The sequence below is a fragment of the Lactuca sativa genome, chromosome 2 (assembly GCF_002870075.4).
Source record: "Lactuca sativa cultivar Salinas chromosome 2, Lsat_Salinas_v11, whole genome shotgun sequence".
NCBI classification, from domain to species: domain Eukaryota; kingdom Viridiplantae; phylum Streptophyta; class Magnoliopsida; order Asterales; family Asteraceae; genus Lactuca; species Lactuca sativa.
In genome coordinates, this window is record NC_056624.2 from 113,205,974 (window position 1) to 113,226,187 (window position 20,214).

At 34.4% G+C, this 20,214-nt stretch overlaps 1 protein-coding gene and 2 long non-coding RNA genes across 3 annotated transcripts; all 3 read right to left on the reverse strand.

Moving 5' to 3' along the window:
- Positions 1–8,344: 8,344 nt before the first annotated feature.
- On the reverse strand, positions 8,345–9,144 carry LOC122196720 (uncharacterized). Its single transcript, XR_006188750.2, has 3 exons — positions 8,892–9,144; positions 8,688–8,765; positions 8,345–8,570 (listed from the first exon to the last, which is right to left on the reverse strand). It is a non-coding gene; the product is annotated as an uncharacterized LOC122196720 (long non-coding RNA).
- Positions 9,145–10,565: 1,421 nt separating this feature from the next.
- LOC128132040 (uncharacterized) lies at positions 10,566–11,245 on the reverse strand. Its single transcript, XR_008229969.1, has 3 exons — positions 11,014–11,245; positions 10,703–10,777; positions 10,566–10,613 (listed from the first exon to the last, which is right to left on the reverse strand). It is a non-coding gene; the product is annotated as an uncharacterized LOC128132040 (long non-coding RNA).
- Positions 11,246–16,699: 5,454 nt separating this feature from the next.
- Positions 16,700–18,821, reverse strand: LOC111882093 (F-box protein PP2-B15). The gene is made up of 3 exons (XM_023878455.3): positions 17,740–18,821; positions 17,406–17,563; positions 16,700–17,324 (listed from the first exon to the last, which is right to left on the reverse strand). Exons 1-3 carry the CDS (start codon positions 18,271–18,273, stop codon positions 16,919–16,921), a joined length of 1,098 nt encoding a protein of 365 aa, XP_023734223.1. The 5' UTR covers positions 18,274–18,821; the 3' UTR covers positions 16,700–16,918.
- Between the last annotated feature and the right edge of the window lie 1,393 nt (positions 18,822–20,214).

The window sequence follows — 20,214 nt, forward strand, 5'->3', positions numbered from 1 at the left end:
AGTTCCTGTTCTATCAATGACCTGAGAACACAAGCGTTTTGAAAATCAGCATAACGCTGGTGAGTTCATAAGCGGTTTTTGTTTGTGAAATGTTCATGTTTCCTTTCTGTTCCTGAAAATGTAACACACGCCAAGAAAATCCCACATTTTCTTAAAAAGTTGGTTGTTGTTTCACATTATGTAAAGTAAAGTTGTACACTGAAAACACGTTTACCCTTGTGAAAAATGTACACTTAGGTTATCTGTTTTGTTATACTTTTCTGGTTATGTACCAATGGATTCCCAGGAAAGTCCCATACTTTCCTGATTGCATACTACCAATTGTAAAAGATGTAAGGTTATCTAGTTTGTTACACTTTTCTAGTTATGTAAATGTTTCCCCAGGAAGGTCCCATACCTTCCTAATTGTATGTTACCGTATGAAAAAAATGTAAAAGATGTATTACTGTTAACGTGGTTATGTTCAATGTTTCCCCAGGAAAGTCTATACGTTCCTGAATGTTGGTTATCAATGTAAAAGATGTATACTGAAACCTGGTTATCTTGTGAAGTGTATAAAGTTGTTCATTATTACTATAAGTAAATCTCTGTTATCCTAATTACGAGTTCCATAACCATACGATAGACTAGATATGGCAATAAGTAGTCCACATCACCTTATGACTTTCATCACCCTTGAACCATTTCGGTTCGGCTGTAGCTAGCAGCCAGGTGTGGGGTAGTCAGCCCCGTATAGATCTATACACTCAAGTCACACACTCTAAATCCCAGAGATTCTGGTTACGGGTGTAGTCCTCCACTCGCGTATTTCTGTGGAGTGTTCGCCGAGGACGTGTCTCCAATCATACAGGAATAACAAATTTACTAGTAATAATATGATAGTCCTCCACTCGCGTATCTCTGTGGAGTGTTACCGAGGACAAACAGTGTACAAGTTTCATGTTCATATGTTCTAATGTCATGCTTTTAACTGATAAAATGTGGAAAACCATTTGTGAAGTATATAAAACATAATAGTTTATAAAACCCATTTCACAAATAATATGTTGCGTTTTCTGCATGTTCAAACGGTTATCAGTTGTATCAATCGATGTTAAAAGCATGTAAAATGTGAAACACACACACGAAAATAAGTTTTTGAGTACAAGAAACCCTTGTACTTTGCTTGTGTTCCCCCTAAAAACAGTGAAAAAGGGTAGGCGTATGAACTCACCATACTCGGAAATGCGACGGTTTCGGACACTAAACGTTGGTTCGGGGCTTGATTACTCACGATGTCCCTATGTAAAATGAAATAATGTCCATATATATCCAATTAGATTTACAATCACTAATTATATGGAACATTACACTCCAACGAGATTAAACACCTCAAAACGAGCGTTTGGAGTGACCCGGGTGACATCTACGGACGTGATATGGTACTAGGGACTTGGGATTTGAGTTTACTCCCCAAGAGTAAACATTTAAGTGAGTTTATGGCCATATAACACACACATACATGAGTTCACGGCCGTGAACTCATGTGGGTGTGATTTTGAGGGTTTAATGGCTTGTTTGGACTTGGGGATTGCTGGAATGACTTTCTAAAATGCCTTGGAATAGATTAAATGAATTAATACCATTTAAAAGGGAGTTCACGGCTGTAAACTTGGAGTTTACGGCCGTAAACTCTCCTATGGTCAAGAATAATTGATTTGAGGCACTTAAAGTAATCACATGTGATTCTAGTAATTTTTCCAAGCCTTGGGGTGATTTAAGGGCATCATTTGACACACTTTTAGGAGTTTACGGCCCAAGAGTATGTGCCATGGCCATAAACTCTTGTATGATGCATTTTGTTATGTTTAAGGCCCCAAACTATTTTTAGATGGTTCTAGGATTTACCACAAGGCTATTGGTTGAGTTTCAAGGCATTTTGACATGTTAAAAGGTGTTTACTCCCCATGTTTGAGGGGTTTACGGCCCAAGAACAAGCCTTGGCCGTAAACTCCTATTTACCCCTCAAAATTCATGATTTAAGTGTTACAAGTCCCGATTTGAAAGCCTCAAAGTCGTATCTAAGTCCCAACATTGATTTGGAAGGGTTAAATGGCTCTAAAACCCCATTTTTATGTGTTTACGGCCCAAGCATGTGCCTTGGCTGTAAACACTTGTTCCAGGTCCTAAATCCTTGTTTAAACATCAATTCGAAGGCTAAAGAGGTTAGATAACAAGTTAGGGATGTTACCTCTTTGATTTGGAGCCTTAAATCTTTGTTTTTAGACCTTGATTATGGATGAGGAGAGAGGTTGGAAAGTGAATAAGGAAAGATGGCCAAAAGCTTCAAATGGAATCTTTGAGACCTTTATATAGTGTTCGGGAATTAGACACGGCGGAATTCTACCCGATACCGGCGTTAGGCGGGGCTTTTGGTCGCACCCGACCAAATTGCCGTAACTCGATATGGTCGATTCTAGAATTATTCCGATAACTATTATGGGGTGTTAGAATGATTTCCAAATGGCATTAAGACACCCATTAAGTCATTTTAGATCAATACAAGTTAATGACTTAATTAAACGGAGAAATCGGAAACAGATTTGGAAACGGCGTTTGGTTGATCGAATTGGATTACAATTTGAGTTACAAGAAGTGATATGGAATTTTGGGTTGTTACATTGCGCCCCTTGAATGTATCTATTGTTTTCTTTTTCTCAGCATCCTATTTTCATTTCTTCTTATTACAATACTTTTTAATCAGAGAGTGGACAGGTTTTTGTGGAGGGTGAAAGAGCTATGACATATTTAATAGAGGATAGAAGAGGTAAACTGATAAAAGGTGTTGCAGTGAATATTACTGGGCGTTATAATGATCTGGCTACTGATATTGTCAACACAGCAAGAAAAATTTAGATGAAGTTATATGGTTAATTGCAGCTGCCCTATATACATCTCCAACAATCATCATGCAACTCTTCACCTAAAATTTGTTTACATTACAATTGCTAAAAAGGTAAGAAACTAGCCACTAAAGTGAAATATCAAATTAAAATTTAGATGAAGTTACATGGTTACATCATGATGTTTTATATCATCCATTGGTGTACACGATTAGGGAGGGCCATTACATCGAGTCCTTCATAAATGTCTTAGATGCCATATAATTTCCTACATATTCTTTGTCATACATTAAGAATCTAGCTGAGTAGAAGCTATATAGGCTTCTGTGAAATAGAAAATAAGGTAAGATGATAACAAGCTTGGATCAAATGCTTCTGTGAAATCCTTCCATGTTAAATGATTCCCAACAAGATCCAAGAAAGTCTTGAAAGATGATAACTGTAATCGAAACTAAACCACGGAATTCTGATTCACTATGTCTTTATTCCCTTGATAATTGGAATGGAATCATATACACTTCAAATCCTTTATATGAGGAACATTATGTGACTCCTGAAAACAATCTTAGGATTATATCCGAGCAGTATCACTTGATGGATTAATAAAAGTAGCCACTAGACAAGCTCATGTTACCTCAAGTTCCCCCAAATCTGTATTCAAGAGAGGGTTTTCAACATATCATGCTTCATTATACCATGTTTTGTTCTGCCAGTTTATTAGAAAGAAGCTGGTAGCAAGTGCTAAGGAAAGCATAAAGCAGAAAGCTAGCAATTCAGAGATCTACAACAAGATGCAAACTGTTTTCATAGAAATTGATAGATCTCCAATTGTAAAGCTTCAGTATATTAAGTGTTAAACACGAGAAATAGCAACACATTTTCGCAATTTTCAAAGTATACTTTTCTAACTTGTTGTCTTACATTACAGACAACTACGATAGTTAAAGAACTAAAGGACTTACATGAAGCAGTGATGAAAGTAGAAGATGGAGAAGAAAATAGAAAGGGGAAGTTTGATTCTGAGGAGCACATTGATGCACACTTATCTGTGAGAGTTAATGAACAAAGAGTCAGCAATCTACTGCAGTAGCTTCTTTTAGCAGGATCTATATGTGCAATGCCACTTATAAAGTTAATACCAACTTCAGTTCTTTGGGGCTATTTTGCTTACATGGCTATTGATTGTCTTCCCGCAAACCAATTTTGGGAAAGGATCTTGCTTCTCTTTATCCCCTCTGGCAGAAGATACAAGTAAGTTCTTTCATTTTTTGAGTATTAAAATTAATCACAATTCTACAGCTTTTTTTTTGTGTCATCTCAACTCTAACTTAAAAACCCAAAAATCTTTGTATCTTCACCATATGAAAACCTTTTCCTCGTCTTAGTGATCGATGGGTCCAATCCCATTACTATGCTCATTCCATTCCATCATATCAAACAGAACCCAAAACTTATAAAAAAATGAAGAAGAAAGTGAAACATAATCCTATTGGAATTTGGTTTAGTTTTTATGTTGAGACATATATTGAAGCTGCATATAGTCAGGTTAGTTATAATAAATTTCATTTCAATGAATGCATCTTCATTAGTGTCTTTTCACCAATCTTGTCCCAATGGTAACCATTAAAGTACCTCTGCATTAACAGTTGATCTGTTGTGAACCAAGAGTTGTTGTGGAAAGAGAAGTGCTTTTGGAAGATTTGTCACTTTGAACTAGAAACTCATCCCTTGCACCACTTTCTGAATGCAACATTCCATACTATAAGTAGAACCCCACTAAGCGTACATCAAAACAAGGTCTTTTTTAACACCTAAACATATTAAATTTAATAATTATTATTTATTACATTAATGCTTTTAATATGTTCATTAGTTGCTTACACCATCAGTTCTCATTGGTCGATTGGTTAATGCCCACCAACATCTCCTAGCACTAAGGATATCAGATTATCTTGGAATACACCTAGTTCTGTGATATTTCCAATACCAATGATAAGGAAGAATTACAATCTGGTGTTATGGAAGGAGTCAATCTCTTTGGGAATTAATGGATCCAAAAGAAGGTAGTCTACTCTAGGTGCAGTTTTTTATTATTCTATTGGTGATTTGAAGCATGGAGTTGATGCCTCCTGCAAGTGAAGTTACTTAGTTGGAATTTGATGTACATAGTAGATTAGATGCAAATTTATATATTGTAAGAAATAGAATTGTATGACATTAAATTTATGCAATGGATTCTATTTTTTGTATAGGATATTTTATTTTCTACTATGAAACATTAAATACAAATTTAATTTGAGAATAAGTAAACGTATAAAGAATATTTTTTTTAAACATTTAAATTATGATACGCAAAGATGTTTGTCATCTTCATTTATGACATGGCCTTTCTTGACAGGCGCTTTCTTGATACGCATTGCATGTCATTAACACTCGCGTCGTAAGGTTACGACACACGAATGCGTGTCGTCTTCCTTTATGACAAGGCCTTCCTTGATACGCATTGTGTGTCGTAAACGCGCGTCATAATTGTGCGTCGTCTATAGACGATGCGCAAAAGCGCGTCGTATCTCTTTATGACAGGTCCGTCCTTGACGCGCATTTGCGCGTCGTCTGAGCCTTTTACGACGCGCAATGAGCGTCGTAAAAGGTTGTTTTTCTAGTAGTGTGGAGAATATTGAGAGAGATTATGAAGCACAAAAATCGTCCATATCTTAAGAATGTCACTCTTGTGTTCGATTTTGGCTAGAGTAGGTTTCTTTTATAGTGTGGACTTACTAAGGTTTAACTTGTAAACCTTAGCCCATTTACTTAAGCCCTTAAGTAGTCCAATAATCTATATGATAGGCCTTATGGACTAACTCTTCATGGACTTCCACATAAAATTAGTCCATCCTAATCAATATGGATCATTAGTCCAAACTATAAATATTACAGATTGACTTAATCAGTCATCGTTAATTTAATTACTCTCTTTTGATCACTAAATTAAATCCAAATTAATATTTGATCAATACTAATTAAATAATATGATTTCTCAATTAATATACTATACTTATAATATATTAATATATCACAAATAACCTCTTACTCAAACATCCATCCTATCAAATTGTCCTGGTGAAGGCAATCTGGAATGGACCATGCTACTATCGGGTCAAGTACATACCAATTATAGTTATGGGCTTAGACAGCTAATCCAACAGATACAACAATCTTCCATGGACGATGCGATGACATTCATATGTTTCTAGATGTTGGATCCAACCCTTAAGAACTTCTTCTAGATTCATCTAAAAAGAAGAAAATATCTCTAACAGAGATTATCCCTCCACAACCTCTGATTGAAGCAGTAAAACTCAATCACATTCAAAATTGAAACTTATGTTAAAAACCATGACTCAAAACTCGGATCCATCTTCTTCACCTGTATGAAGCCATTTAATAGAATCCTCCATCGATTGAATACAAATAATAAGCACAAACTCAGATTTTAAGGAAAGCAGTGACTATGGAGTTAGTCTCATTCCTGGCGGTGTTCATCGTTGTTTCAGGCGATGTGCTTCGAATTATGATTTTTTGCATAGGTTTTCATTTCAGATATGCCCATTGACTTTTGGATTAAGGTTTTGTTTCAAATCCGAGACTAAGAACAAGTCCCCTTCTCCATATTTTTTTTAGGTCTTGAACATTGATGGTATGTGTGTCTTGTGTTTTGATGAATGCCGCCATTGTGTGAAATGTATGTGTGTTTTTTTATAGACAAATAATTGAGTGTGTGTGTGTTTTTTTGAGTGACCGAGAGAGATGTGGCCCTTAATTAATTAACTATTTTTTTTATTTAGTATAAAATGAAAATACATAAAAAAAAAAGTATATTAGAAAGGGCATTTTAGTCTTTTCAGTTTATCGAACCACCAAAATCACAAACAAACATGGTCAAAATGACCAAAGCAAAAAAAGTTGGTCTTCAGACTAAAACCCGAAAAAATGTATAGCACATGGACCATTTTTGAAATTTTGTCTAAATAAAATTACAAATTATATACTAAATAATTTTATTACTAAGTTATACATTTTGAGGTTCAATAGAGAACCATAATTAACCAAGGAACCAAGAAACCAACACTACAAGAAAAACAGCATTTTACGACGCTCATTGCGCGTCGTAAAAGGCTCAGACGACGCGCAAATGCGTGTCAAGGAAGTCCCTGTCATAAAGAGAGACGACGCGCATTTACGACGCTCATTTACGATGCGCAATTACGACGCACGTTTACGACACACAATGCGTATCAAGGAAGGCCCTGCCATAAAGGAAGACGACACGCATTCGCATGTCGTAACCTTACGACACGCGTGTTAATGACACGCAATGCGTATCAAGAAAGCCCCTGTCAAGAAAGGCCATGTCATAAATGAAGATGACACACATTTTTGCGTATCATAATTTTAAATGTTTAAAAAAAATATTATTTATAGATTTACTTATTTTCAAATTAAATTTGTATTTAATGTTTCATAATAGAAAATAAAATATCATATACAAAAAATAGAATCCATTGCATAAATTTAATGTCATACAAATAATCATTCCATGGAAAGATAAAACAAATCAATAGAAGTTGTAACAAAAATTTACAAACGAATTAGATACAAAAAATACAATCCATTGCCCCTTTGCTTATTCAAGATCAACCTGCAAGTAGCTAACTAATCTGTACAAATTCACCCTTGTTTATAATCATTTTCTTAAATACTTTACAAACATAATTCATCCATAGTACCTGAACTATAATTACAGCCTTGTTTCTTCTTCTTCTGAACTCATCTCTTGCAACCATTGTTGTAAGCCTAGCTAGTCTGAATAGATACAACAGCTCCTTGTCAATTATGTGAAAAATACAACCGGAGAGTGGCCTACCTTCATAATAGCAACAACTAACGAAGCAGGAATGAAAGAGAAGACAATACTCACAACAATAGCTGCAGTGAATGCATGTAGGTCCTACAAGATCATACAAATCACTATTTAAATACACACTACGTATAAAGGTGTCAATATTCTGATTGCATGTACTTAATATATAAAGACTCCAACAATAAATAGATATGTTATGTTACCTTGAGACACCTTTGAAGGGGATCCAAAAGATAATCTGTAGTCTTATCAACTTGGATGAATCCCATTGTTGTAACAGATATTTCAAGAAGAATATGACTAACCAGATATATAAACATGTATGTATAGAGATATAAAACCTTAAGCATTCCCTCAATAATGATTGCATACTTGAACCATTCAATTCAATTCCATTCACATTGCTAATATAGGAAAAAAAAATAGGAAAAAACAGAAGAAAATAAGCACATTGCTGATATAGGAAAAAAATATTTCTCAAACTTTTAGAAATTAGTCCACAATTAATGATTGCATACCTGGACCATTCAACTCAATTCCATTATTTGTTAAAATACCAAAATAGCCCATCATATATATAATCAAATCCTTTGACACAGATTCCATTCCTTCTAATAATATTCTACAAATCAAATGCCCGTGATTAAAACCGGAGAGAAAGTGTACAAGTGAAGAAAATTGAAAATAGGTGGGTTGGGCTTAAGCTAAGCAAGGAGATGGGAACGAATTAGGAGGGGGTAGGTGACACAACTTCCAGTGCTCCATACCTACATTGCATTGCATAATTACAAACATTATTAATTAGTTATTTATGATTTATTTTAATAGCAGTTGAGTTTGGGTGGCTAAATTGATAAAATGGATGCTAGAAATACAATACTTACAACCGATAACAGGCCCCTGTTTGTACTTGTCATGGAATGAAAGGCTTCGGGTCCTCTCCAGGCCCTATGATGAACCCACTGCATCAATCAATTAAAAAAAGCTCTACTTTCAATGATGAGGATGAGGTATATGTTATATTGACAGGATATGATAAGTCTTTTATTAGTTAGGTATTATGCAAAGAATGAAAATGAGTGACATACATTAATGAGGGGGTTATGATTGTATCCCTTTTAACATCATATATGGTGATGAGACCCTTGTACACCTCGTTTCCATTTTTATATGACACAGCCAAACGCTCCCCTGTAGCATCCCATGCTATCTTCTCAAAATTTCTGCCAAATACTTAGACTAGGGAATCTACTTCTTCCATGAATGGTCATAATTTCATCCTGCAAACACAGTACCCTCTTTCCCATGGCGTTCAAGGTTACTCCCTGTTGGAGCAAGAAGATGCGGACCCTGCAATCCAGAAACATATAATTCAAACATCAACAAACTGGGGTAGCTCTTGGATTGTTAGATAATATGCCACATAAAATCAAAACCAGAGTATAATAAGTACGAAACAAAGTTTGGTTAGGATAAGTGAAAATTAACCAATATTCTAATGTTTGATGAATATTCTAATGTTCTGATATATTAATTTCTCCAGGAAGAACAACCACTGTGCTCTTTGACCTCCCTGATACGAATGTTCTAATGTTTTAGTGTATGAATATCTCCAAGAAGAACAACCACTGTGCTTTTTGACCTCACTAAACTCAGCATGATAAGAACTAGAAAGTAACATAAATATATAGAACAAAAAGAGATACTTAATTGCTGATGATGAGCTTCTGGATATGTAAATGTAGTTGTATTTTGTTACTAGAACCTACCAACAAAATCTATATGCATGTGGAATGGCAGGTCCAAAAAGAGATATTTAAACTAATTTTATAACTATATATAATATACTAACCTGATTTATAAATATAATAAGAGTATCTGAAAGACATAAAGAATAATGAATCTTGGGAAGTGCTCATGTAATTATTCGTGATTGTGTCTCAATGATATTATCACTTATTACACCTGTAATTTCACATTGTGGGATGAGTGCAGCAACCTATAAAAATAAAGTCAATGAATTAGAAAACCAAGAAAACAATTGGACAAAAGATTTGTAGGGGTGAGCTTGATGAAGAAAAGAGGAGGGCATTCATGTCTTTTGCGAAGATTTTTCCTTACACTGTCGATGGCAATCACATCAACTGCTCCATTCTGTGTGAGAGTGCCAACAATACACAGCAAATTTTCAGCAGAATTTGGCTGTAAGATGAGAAGACTTTTGGTATTTACACCAACTGTTTCAAGCAGCAGTGGGTCCAGCGCATTCTCCACCTACCAAAAAGAACTTCTAATCATCATAAAATGTGAAACACCAGCATTGTTTATATGTGGTATTAAAGAACATTGGAACGCACCTCCAAGCTTTTGAGCTTCCTTGATTACATTCAAAGAAAGTGTTGTCTTGCCTAATCCCTCTTGCCACTAATCATACCACTTGTCAATATCTGCAAATAATATCTATCATGAACACCACACCTTAACATTATCTCATAAAACAAAATTAAACAATGTTTCGTGTGTTGAACCATAGAAGCCAGCTATAAACCTGCTTCCATTGGTCCAGATGATGTGTAAATGGCATATGGAACCATGGCATAATATTAGAAGCAAATCTAGTTAGTGAAAATGTACTATCAGTTATTAGTTTATTACAGCATCCTATTAAGTACTTACGTTTCTTCCGATTACAACATTTTAACAGTGAAAAATCTACCCAAACACAAAGCTAACAGAATAGAGTTTCAGGTAAAAATTATAACCTGGCAGCAGATGACAACTTTCTATTTAGGCTGATGACTGGAAAATATCTACATCAGCACCACCCAACAAATAAGAATTATAAAATAGATAAGAGAGTGAAAAAAGAAACAAATATTATATTGGTATGAGAAAGAACCTTTAATAGCTAGCTCTTTGGCCAAATAAAAATCTCTTAACATTTTGTTGAGTGAATCCACATCAAATTCTTTACCTTGAAATCAAAAACATGATCATAATCAGATTTCAAAAAAAAAAAAAAAATTCCCAAACCTGTATCAACAATCACATACTGAACTGAAAATTAATCACAAACACTTCCCAACAATAAACAATTAACGATAACAAAAAAAAATTAAAGGCTAAGAAATGACTAAACTATAAATTCATGACCATTTTTTTTACTTAATGCAAGAAGAACAAAGCTTAAGTGCTAATGGAATAACTTACTACATGGTTTTCTTTTTGTGGAGGTTGCATCTTCAACAGGAGCAGAATTCTTGTCATCCTTCCTTTACCTCAATTCAATTTTTGCAAGTTGATGATTAGATGGTATTTGAGTTTAAAGAACTAAAACATAGTAATTTAACAGATGAAATTTCTACGTTTAACTCTTTATTAAACTCTGAACAAGATGCATGCAACATCTATTATCATTGCATCTCCTTGAGCAACAAAGGGACTACTTCCCATATTGAGATGATTTGATTGATGTTTGTTGTTGTATTAGGCTAACTATTTCTTCTTCTAAGTTTGTCCACTGCTACTGCAACAAAAAAATCAATTAAATGTTAGAAAGAAAAGCTTATCAAGTAACTGATACGATAAGAATGAAAATACTAGAATAAGTTTAACAGGAAAGAAAAGTTATTCATTCAAGAAAAATGGATAAATAGAGAAGAAGCATACCGTAAACATAATGATACTCTCTACTAAAAAAATAAAGATACCAATAGACTTGTTACTTTTCTTTCTCTTTCACTCCTATGACTATCAGAAGTTACTGGTCCCCTGTGTGAACCTTCCAAATGTTAGGCTCAACTGAAACTTATTAACTTGAAAAACCAAACAACCCATGAGCTATTTGAATGATATACTAATTTCAGTATGTCAATAGAGAAAATCCATACTTGATGGGAAAAAAAATTACCTGTCCATGCAATGCATTTCACCCTCCATCAAGTTTCTTTCTGCAAAAAAAGGTCTCTCTTTATTTCCATCTTCAGAGAGACGCCTCTTGGAACCATTTCCTCCTGCTTTATTTTCCTTTGCTAATTGTTGTTCACCACTGGAATTTTTTTTCCTTTCTGCAAAAAAAAAGGTGCAACTTACCAGTGGATGGTGGTGTTTGGGCTAAAGCCATAGTCATCAACAAACAACGCCTACTCCTTTCGACTTGTAACATTTATCATTTATCTGCTTGCTTCCATCATTCAGCAACAAGTCCACTTCCTGCAAAGTCCCTTTACATTATAAATCAAATATACCAGAAAAAACAAAAACCAAGCCATTTGAAAAAACAAAGAGTTTAGTTTTTTTTTTTTTTTTTTTTTGTATTAGAAAACAAAATTTTAGGTTTTATTTTGTTTTGATACAAAAATAAAAACCAAAGTGAACTTAATTAATTATTTAAGGTCTTTCTAGTCTCCATTGTAATACTCCACTTAGTTGTGCTGGGAATTTTGGTTCAGTGGATGGAGATAAAATTGCAGCAATGCGGTATACAGAATGCAGATTGGAAGTATGTTTATGTGTGTTGTTTTTTATTTATATTAACTTATGATAAGAAGATGTAGCTACTTATTCTTGTAGCCCTACTTTTTCAGGCACTTGCTGAAACAATGCTTCTGTTTAAGTCGAGCCTACATGATATAATAAATGGCATGATACGCCTCTGTTCAAGCTTGAAAGTTTAGGATCTGGCCATGTCATTCCGAGTCCCGCAATTATCATGAATGGATACAGCACTGTGATAGTTGAACCCAACTGCAAATCCATAATCACCGAATATGGAAACATAAAGATTGAGCTAGAGTCAACTTCGGTCAATGTCAAAGTGTCTGAAAAAGTTGCCGATGTTGTCCAGCTATCTATCTTTAACCATAGATTCATGGGTATAGCTGAACAAATGGGGCGTACGTTACAAAGAACTTCAATTTCAACAAATATAAAAGAAAGATTAGATTTTTCATGTGCCCTTTTTTACCCTGATGGAGGTTTAGTTGCTAATGCCCTCATGTCCCTGTTCATTTAGGAGCCATGTCAAGCACTGTTCAATGGCAGTTAAATTATTAGGGAGAAAATTTACACGAAGGAGATGTCTTGTTACTAATCATCTGTGTTCAGGTGGGAGTCATTTACTTATATTACGATTATAACCCCAGGTTTTGATGAAAAAAAGTTGGTTTAAATATAAAAATATTTAAATATCATCTACCATTAATGTCTGAAATCACAAAAAAAAAAGCGGGGACTATCAAATGTCATCTACCATTAATGTCTCCTGATGAAGATACCAAGTTGTCTGTTACTTAGCCTAATTGTCTGGCATAGAAGCCATCAAAGCTTTAAAAGCTTCCATCAAGGACAAAATAAAGTATTCTCTTTGGATGATGATGCTCACAATAGCTAGGATTCCAGAACAGGAGCATGAATTGGGGGAAAGCATTCAAGACCTAAAATTAGGGTTTCGAAATGTCTTAAATTCAAACATTAGTTCAGCATTTTTGGGCAAATTGCACTATGCATGTCTCCCAGTAGCGTACGAACTCATGGAGAAGCAGATGATGTTTGATAATCCGTCAATATCGCATCAATGCTATAAATTGGTTTGTCTTTTCATAAAAGAACACGTACTAAGGAGAAAAAGACAAAGCCGTTTCTAATTTATAATTGTTTTAAAACAAGGTCTCCGAGACAATCGGAAGAGGAACTGACCGTCATCAATTATCAACCATACGTCATTTTTATGTAACCTAAGAAGATGGAGTGTATATAAACTGGGAAAATTATACAATCAGAAGATTTAGCAACAAAAAGCGTACCTCATCAACCTTCACGATGATCTGATCAACATTTTGCCCTAATTCCTCCGCAACAGCAGGTTCACCTTCGGTTCGAACTTCTAGAACGGGTGCATCCATTGTTTACATTTATTCTTGAGATTAAGATCCACGATTGAAAGACTTTTGGAATAGTAGATATATTTTCCGACGCAAACAAAGCTCCGGTGATGTCCGTCGTTGGAGAGAGAAGAGGGTTGTCATGTGAGTTGATTACAGAAAAAGTAAAAGAAATGGTAAAAGAAAATATAAGTTACAAAATTTCCCTGCGTAAAAGAAACCTGGTGAAGAAGGAGAGACGAGAAGGTGGAGTCGTCGTTGTCGATCGGCGCTACAATAGAAAGGAGTTGCAATTGCCGAACCATTTAGTGTGAGGATCGATTTGGAAGGCGGAGGTTTCAAAAATTTCGGGATTTCATTTTCCCTCTAAGGAGACGCGCTTTTCTTAAAAAAAACATAAAACGACATTCACAGAGGACGCGCATTTTAGATAAAACGCCCTCTGTGTTTTTAATTTTTTTACATGAGACACTAGTTTAAGGGCACGCAAAAAATGCGTGACCTAAATCCTTAAATTTTTTGAAGAGATGACACTTTTTAAATGTCACTCTCATTTGCGTAACATAAATCAATGAGTGTCGTGGTTTGCGCGTCGTAAAAGGGTCTTTTTCTTGTAGTGCAATCGTGAGCATCGGAAATCATAACGATCAACGCCAAGAAAGTAGATGTACACTTTGAAATTGGACACACACACAGGATTATACCAAAAAATCCACCCTTTACAAAAAACCCACCATTTTTTTTCATTTAAAATTTTTTTTAGGCCATGTTTTTTATCAAAAAAATAAAAAACTAAATATGCCGTTGTTCACGATTTTTCATCCTCTTTCCATAGAGATTCATGATAATATATAAAAAACGAACTTTTTTTTTTTTTCGAAAAAACCCCACTTCATTTTCTTTAATAAAAAAAGTTAAGGTCTATTTTTTATAGAAAAAAATTAATAAATATATCAAAATTCATATTTTTTGTACTTTTTAAACATAGAATCATATTCATACTAAAAAAAACGATATTAGTTCAGATTCACGTTGTGAACTTGTTCAGATTCATATTGTAATCATGTTCAGATTCACATTGTGAACCTACTCAGATTCACAGTGTGTATAATAATAAATCAGATTCACAGTGTGAATCTAAACTGATCGGAGCTTTTTCACATTGTGAATGTTAAAATTTGAAATATTTACAATTTAGATTCATAATGTAAATCTACACTGATCGAGGTTTTTTTTTTGAACCTTCTTAGATTCACAATGTGAATCTGAACTGTTCGAGATTTTTCATATTGTGAATCTTAAAAATTGAAATATTTACAGTTTAGATTCACGGTGTGAATCTACACTGTTCGAGATTTTTTTTTTAATCTGTGTTGATGTTTATTAATAGAGTACAAAAAATTAATACGTTTGGTATAATTAGTTTTTTTCTATAAAAAAAAAACTTAAATATTGAAAAAAATAAGAAAATTAAGTGGGTTTTTTTCGAAAAAAAAAAGTTCGCTTTTTTATATATCATCATGGAACGCTATGGAAAGAGGACGAAAAATCGTGAACAACGATATATTCGGATTTTTTTTTCGATAAAAAACTTGGGCTAAAAAAAATTTAAATGAAAAAAAGGTAGTGAGTTTGTTATAATCCGGTACATTATCCATTATAAAAATTTTCAACCCTTCCTTTTGCCGTTGATCGCTTTAAATTCCGACGCTTTGAATTGGTTCCTTGATTCTTTGAATAATAATGGTTCTCTGTTGAACTTTTCCCTATTTTATTAATTAGATAACGAAGTAGTATATTAATTTTATAAGACAAAATTGCAAAAATGGTCCCTGTGGTATGCATTTTTTTGGGGTTTTAGTCCAAACCCCAACTTTTTTGGCTTCGTGGTCCTTTGAGGTAGTTTCATTGCGAATTTGGTCCCTCGGTAAACTGAAATGACTTTAATGCCCTTGGGTATTTATTTTTTATTTCTAAATTCATTTTTTTTAAGTTTTAATAATTATTTATTCATTTTAATAATTAAAAAAATGAAAGGTCTCTCTCTCTCTCCATACAAAAACTACATACCATCACCTAATCTTTGACTCTTTGATTATAGAAGAACCACCAACAATGGTGTTCGTGAGGATTTGGTTGCTGTCATCGGAGTACAAAACCCAACTCCTTATGGCTGCCAGTACAAGGGTTGTGATTTTTCTTCTTGCACGTAGTGACACAGATACAAACGAAGAGGGTGATTGCAGACACCGGACCTAATAATCAAAAGAAGTAGAAGCCAACTTCACCCCTGTTCTTGAGAAATTTATGTTACCAGACCTGATAATCAAAAGAAGTAGAAGCCAACTTCACCGTTCAGATGCCGATTCATAATCTTATGACCTAGATTTACAGTGATGAATTTCACCGTCAAATCTAAGGCAAATGACGAAGAGGGTGATTGCAGACACCGAAATCGATGCCTCTCATCCCACCCACCAAGGTTCTGATCGAACTCCTACCATTGTTATTGTGTACATGTGGTCAATTCTGCTTGCTTCGATTTTCTCCCTTTTGTGGGTCTCAGTTTTCTTCGGATTGCACTCAACTTCAACATCAAGGGGAAGACGATGACGGTCTTTGATTTGATATCCGACAATCGGAAGCAGGGTATGTACGATTTTCGTTTTCTCTAAAACCTCACCTACAATCTCAAATCGTTGTTCTTCATATTTTTGCTTTACAAGCCTGAATCGGTTTCAAATGAAGATTAGGGGTAGGCATAGAGGGAGATGAGTGGTTTCAATTCATCGAAAATGGTAGATGGTGGTGAATTTGTGACTGGTTACAAGGGAGGCCGCTGAACAGTAAGATGAATCGATCATGCAAGAAGTGTTTGAACCAAAAACTAGTTCTTTGATCTGGGTTTCTGCCAGGAGAGAGAGAGAGAGAGAGAGAGAGAGAGAGAGCCCTCCTTTTATTTATTATTTATTAAAATAGATAAATATATATTGAATTAAAAAATGAAAGAAAAATGAAAAATAAACACATGAAGGGCATTACATTCATTTTAATTTACCAAGGGACCAAATACACATTGAAACTAGGCCAAAAGGACCATCAATCCAAAAAAGTCGAGGTTTGGACCAAACCTCAGGAAAAATGCATACCATAGGGACCATTTTTGCAGTTTTGTCATTTTATAATTTGAATAAATATTATAAGATAATGGTTAAAAGAAGGTAATTGCAAAGTTATTTAAGCCGAATCTCGATGCCCTCCACGATAAGGCCACTCTTTCGGTTTCCATTGGTAACCTCCAGAAACGCCATGTCAATTTCCCCGTCATCTCCTTCCTTGTACTCGAATTCTCCCAACTTAATCTCCATCCACTTGTCCTTTCTCCTATGAGGAACCACATAGTTTTCTTGGCATGTTTTACTAGCCTTTGGTCTTTGAAGATAAACATTTTCAGTCTCCATTTTTTTCCCACCAAAAGTTATGCTTGAATTTGCTGGCACATCAAGTCCCCTGCAATTCTCGGTAGTTTGAAAGATAAGATATGCGACATATGTACTCTTTTCTGATAGCTTCACAACTTCTATTTTGCCATGGATCTCAAGCCAACATACGTTTCTAAGTATCCACACCTCCGGGAACCTACACAAACAACAACGTATATATGAATGCCAAATGGACTATAACAACATACAATGTGACCATAAAGAGAAAAAGAGAGACCTTGATTGCAGTATATATCCCAATTGCCAGTATCGAGCACATTCTTGCCATGCAATGGTTATATCCTTTGGCCCTAACATATAAAAAAACTTCCCACTCTCCTGCTTGTCAATTTGAATGCTCAGTTTATCCAACATATAAAACTTTTTCCAGCTCTCCTGCTTGTCGATTTGAAAGCTCAGTTTATGGAATATTTATGAGGCCAAATTTTAGTAGAAGTCGTTAAAAAATTCTATACATCGAATAACTTATCATATTATATATCCCATGCATGATAGTTTTCATTCTTGCTATGAAAATATATTTCCTTAAAAATATCGAATAAAAGACTTACTTGAATACGAAGTGATTCCTTGATCGCCTTGATGATCCTATCCATCGTAGGGCGTTTCTTTATGTCCAAATGAATGCACTCATGTGCAATTTCATTAAATTTATGAAAAGAACTCACACAAATATTCCCTTTGATATCAGTATCTATTAACTTGTCAAGTTCACAAACATGTTTTAGTTCGTCGTCGTCGTAATAGCTTCGGACTATGTCGATCATATATTGTTGATCCTTAGTTTCTTCAAATCGCCTTGCTTGATAAGCCATCATCCCACTTGACATTTCAAACACTACCACTCCAAATGAGTATATGTCTGACTCTTTAGTGAGCATTCCTCTTTCGTTATAAATCGGATCAATGTAAAACCTTGTACCATAAGCCCTTGTACGAACATGGGTATTGGGCTGATTTCTTGGACAAAATCTTGACAAACCAAAATCACATATTTTGGCTTCCATATTATCATCAAGCAAAATATTTGCACCCTTCACATCTCTATGAATTACTCTCATGTGCTCCCCAACACCAGAGTGCATGCAGGTACTCTATTCCTCTTGCTGCCCCAAACAAATCTTCAAGCGTTTTTCCCATGTTAGGCAACGCTTTCTTATTTGGGTCTTGGAGGTGATGATCAAGGCTTCCGTTAGTAGCATACTCGTAAACAACAATTTTCTCATTTGCATCGTTATAGTAACCGATGAATGGGATGATGTTTGGATGGTTGAAATTTGAAACCATCTTGACTTCATTATTGAACTCGGTGTCTCCTTGGCAACTATTAGGATGAAGGCGCTTGATGGCTACAAAGCGGTGTTTCCACTGTAGATAATTGTCCTTTGTAGACCATACCAAATCCACCGTCTCCGACCTGAGTTTCTGAACTGAAGTGTTTTGTCGCCCGAATGATCTCCTCCAGTGGAATTTGACATTCTTCTAGGTTTACCCCGGACGACGAAGACATGGTTTTCTGTAATGGTGATAATAAAAAGTTAGAGGCGTGTACCTATATTTTTGACGTGGCTTAAAGAATCTTATAAACGAACGTGTATCTTTTGTATTTTATCTTATCAAGATATATGTTGAAATATGCCTCCAAATTTGCAAGTTCAAGGACTAAAAATATAAAAAGGCATTATTGAGAGTTATTGCGTTTGGAGATTGTGGTAGATATTGAAAGTGGGGGTGACAGTGGCGTCGCTTTTTCACTTTCCAGCTACACAAATTGCCGACATTGACTCTCTCATATATATATATATATATATATATATATATATATATATATATATATATATATATATATATATATATATATATATATATATATATATATATATATATATATATATATATATATATATATATATATAGAGAGAGAGAGTTAAGTTCATATATAAATTATAAATATTGTGTGAATGTATGGCTAATTCTTGATCATTCTCATGCATAGACAAATTAAACAAATCGTATAATATAGTTATAATATCCATTAATTAATTAATTAGATTACTCTATTTAAAATGTTGTAATTATGGAAATAACTCCTATCACGTTCCTTTAGTTTTTTTTGAAGATTTCATCCCTTATTCATGTGATATTCTTTCATTTTTCCCTAGTCTCTCTATCGTTCAGTCTCTCTTTGGGTGAATTGGTGCCGCTTGCCGGAAAATAATAAGCAACACAAAAAATTCATGAAGGAGTTGATCGACTGGTATGCGCTCTTTCCTGTCTCTCCTTATAATCTTAATATTCTTAAGTTTACGACAACCATCATTTTTTCCTTTGATCTTTATTGTTTTACCCATAAGACAACCCTTAATTAAGAATTAGGATGTATATTACTTTATTCTTGATTTTCCTTTTCAAAGTGACGATTGTTTGTTACTGTTGATTAAAAAAATATGATAAGGTTGTGGGTTTGGACTATTTGAAGAAATTAAAAAATAAGAATTTAGAAGTTGTTGCACGACAACATGTGTTTGATTATATTAGAATAATCATGTATATACCTTTCTTCTAGTTTTTTTGGACAAATTAAATGATTTATTTGGTAAATGAAGGATTTTTCGATCATGATTATAAACATTTATAAGTAAGGTAGACTTTTTCTTTCATAAATTTGGGCAATCTTGAGTTCTTGACTGTGTTAACATTTTTTGCGGTTGCTTTTGAAGTGGACCAGGTCCATGCTCATTTAGTTTGTTGTTGACCTTTAACCCTACAATCGTATAGAGGAGTGCAAATTTATTTTTGTTGTTGCCATACACTGACACTGGTTTGGTGTGATTGATTCAAAACAGGACAAATACAATCTAGAGAGGAGGATCAAACATGTAAGTCATTATGGAAAAATGATTGAGTTATATTATCCAAATTATAAAAAAAGGTGGAACCAACATCAATGAAAAAATTATTCCTCAAGAATATTTGTATCTTCAAGAATGACTCTTTATTCAAAAAGATGAGGATTGAACCTATGG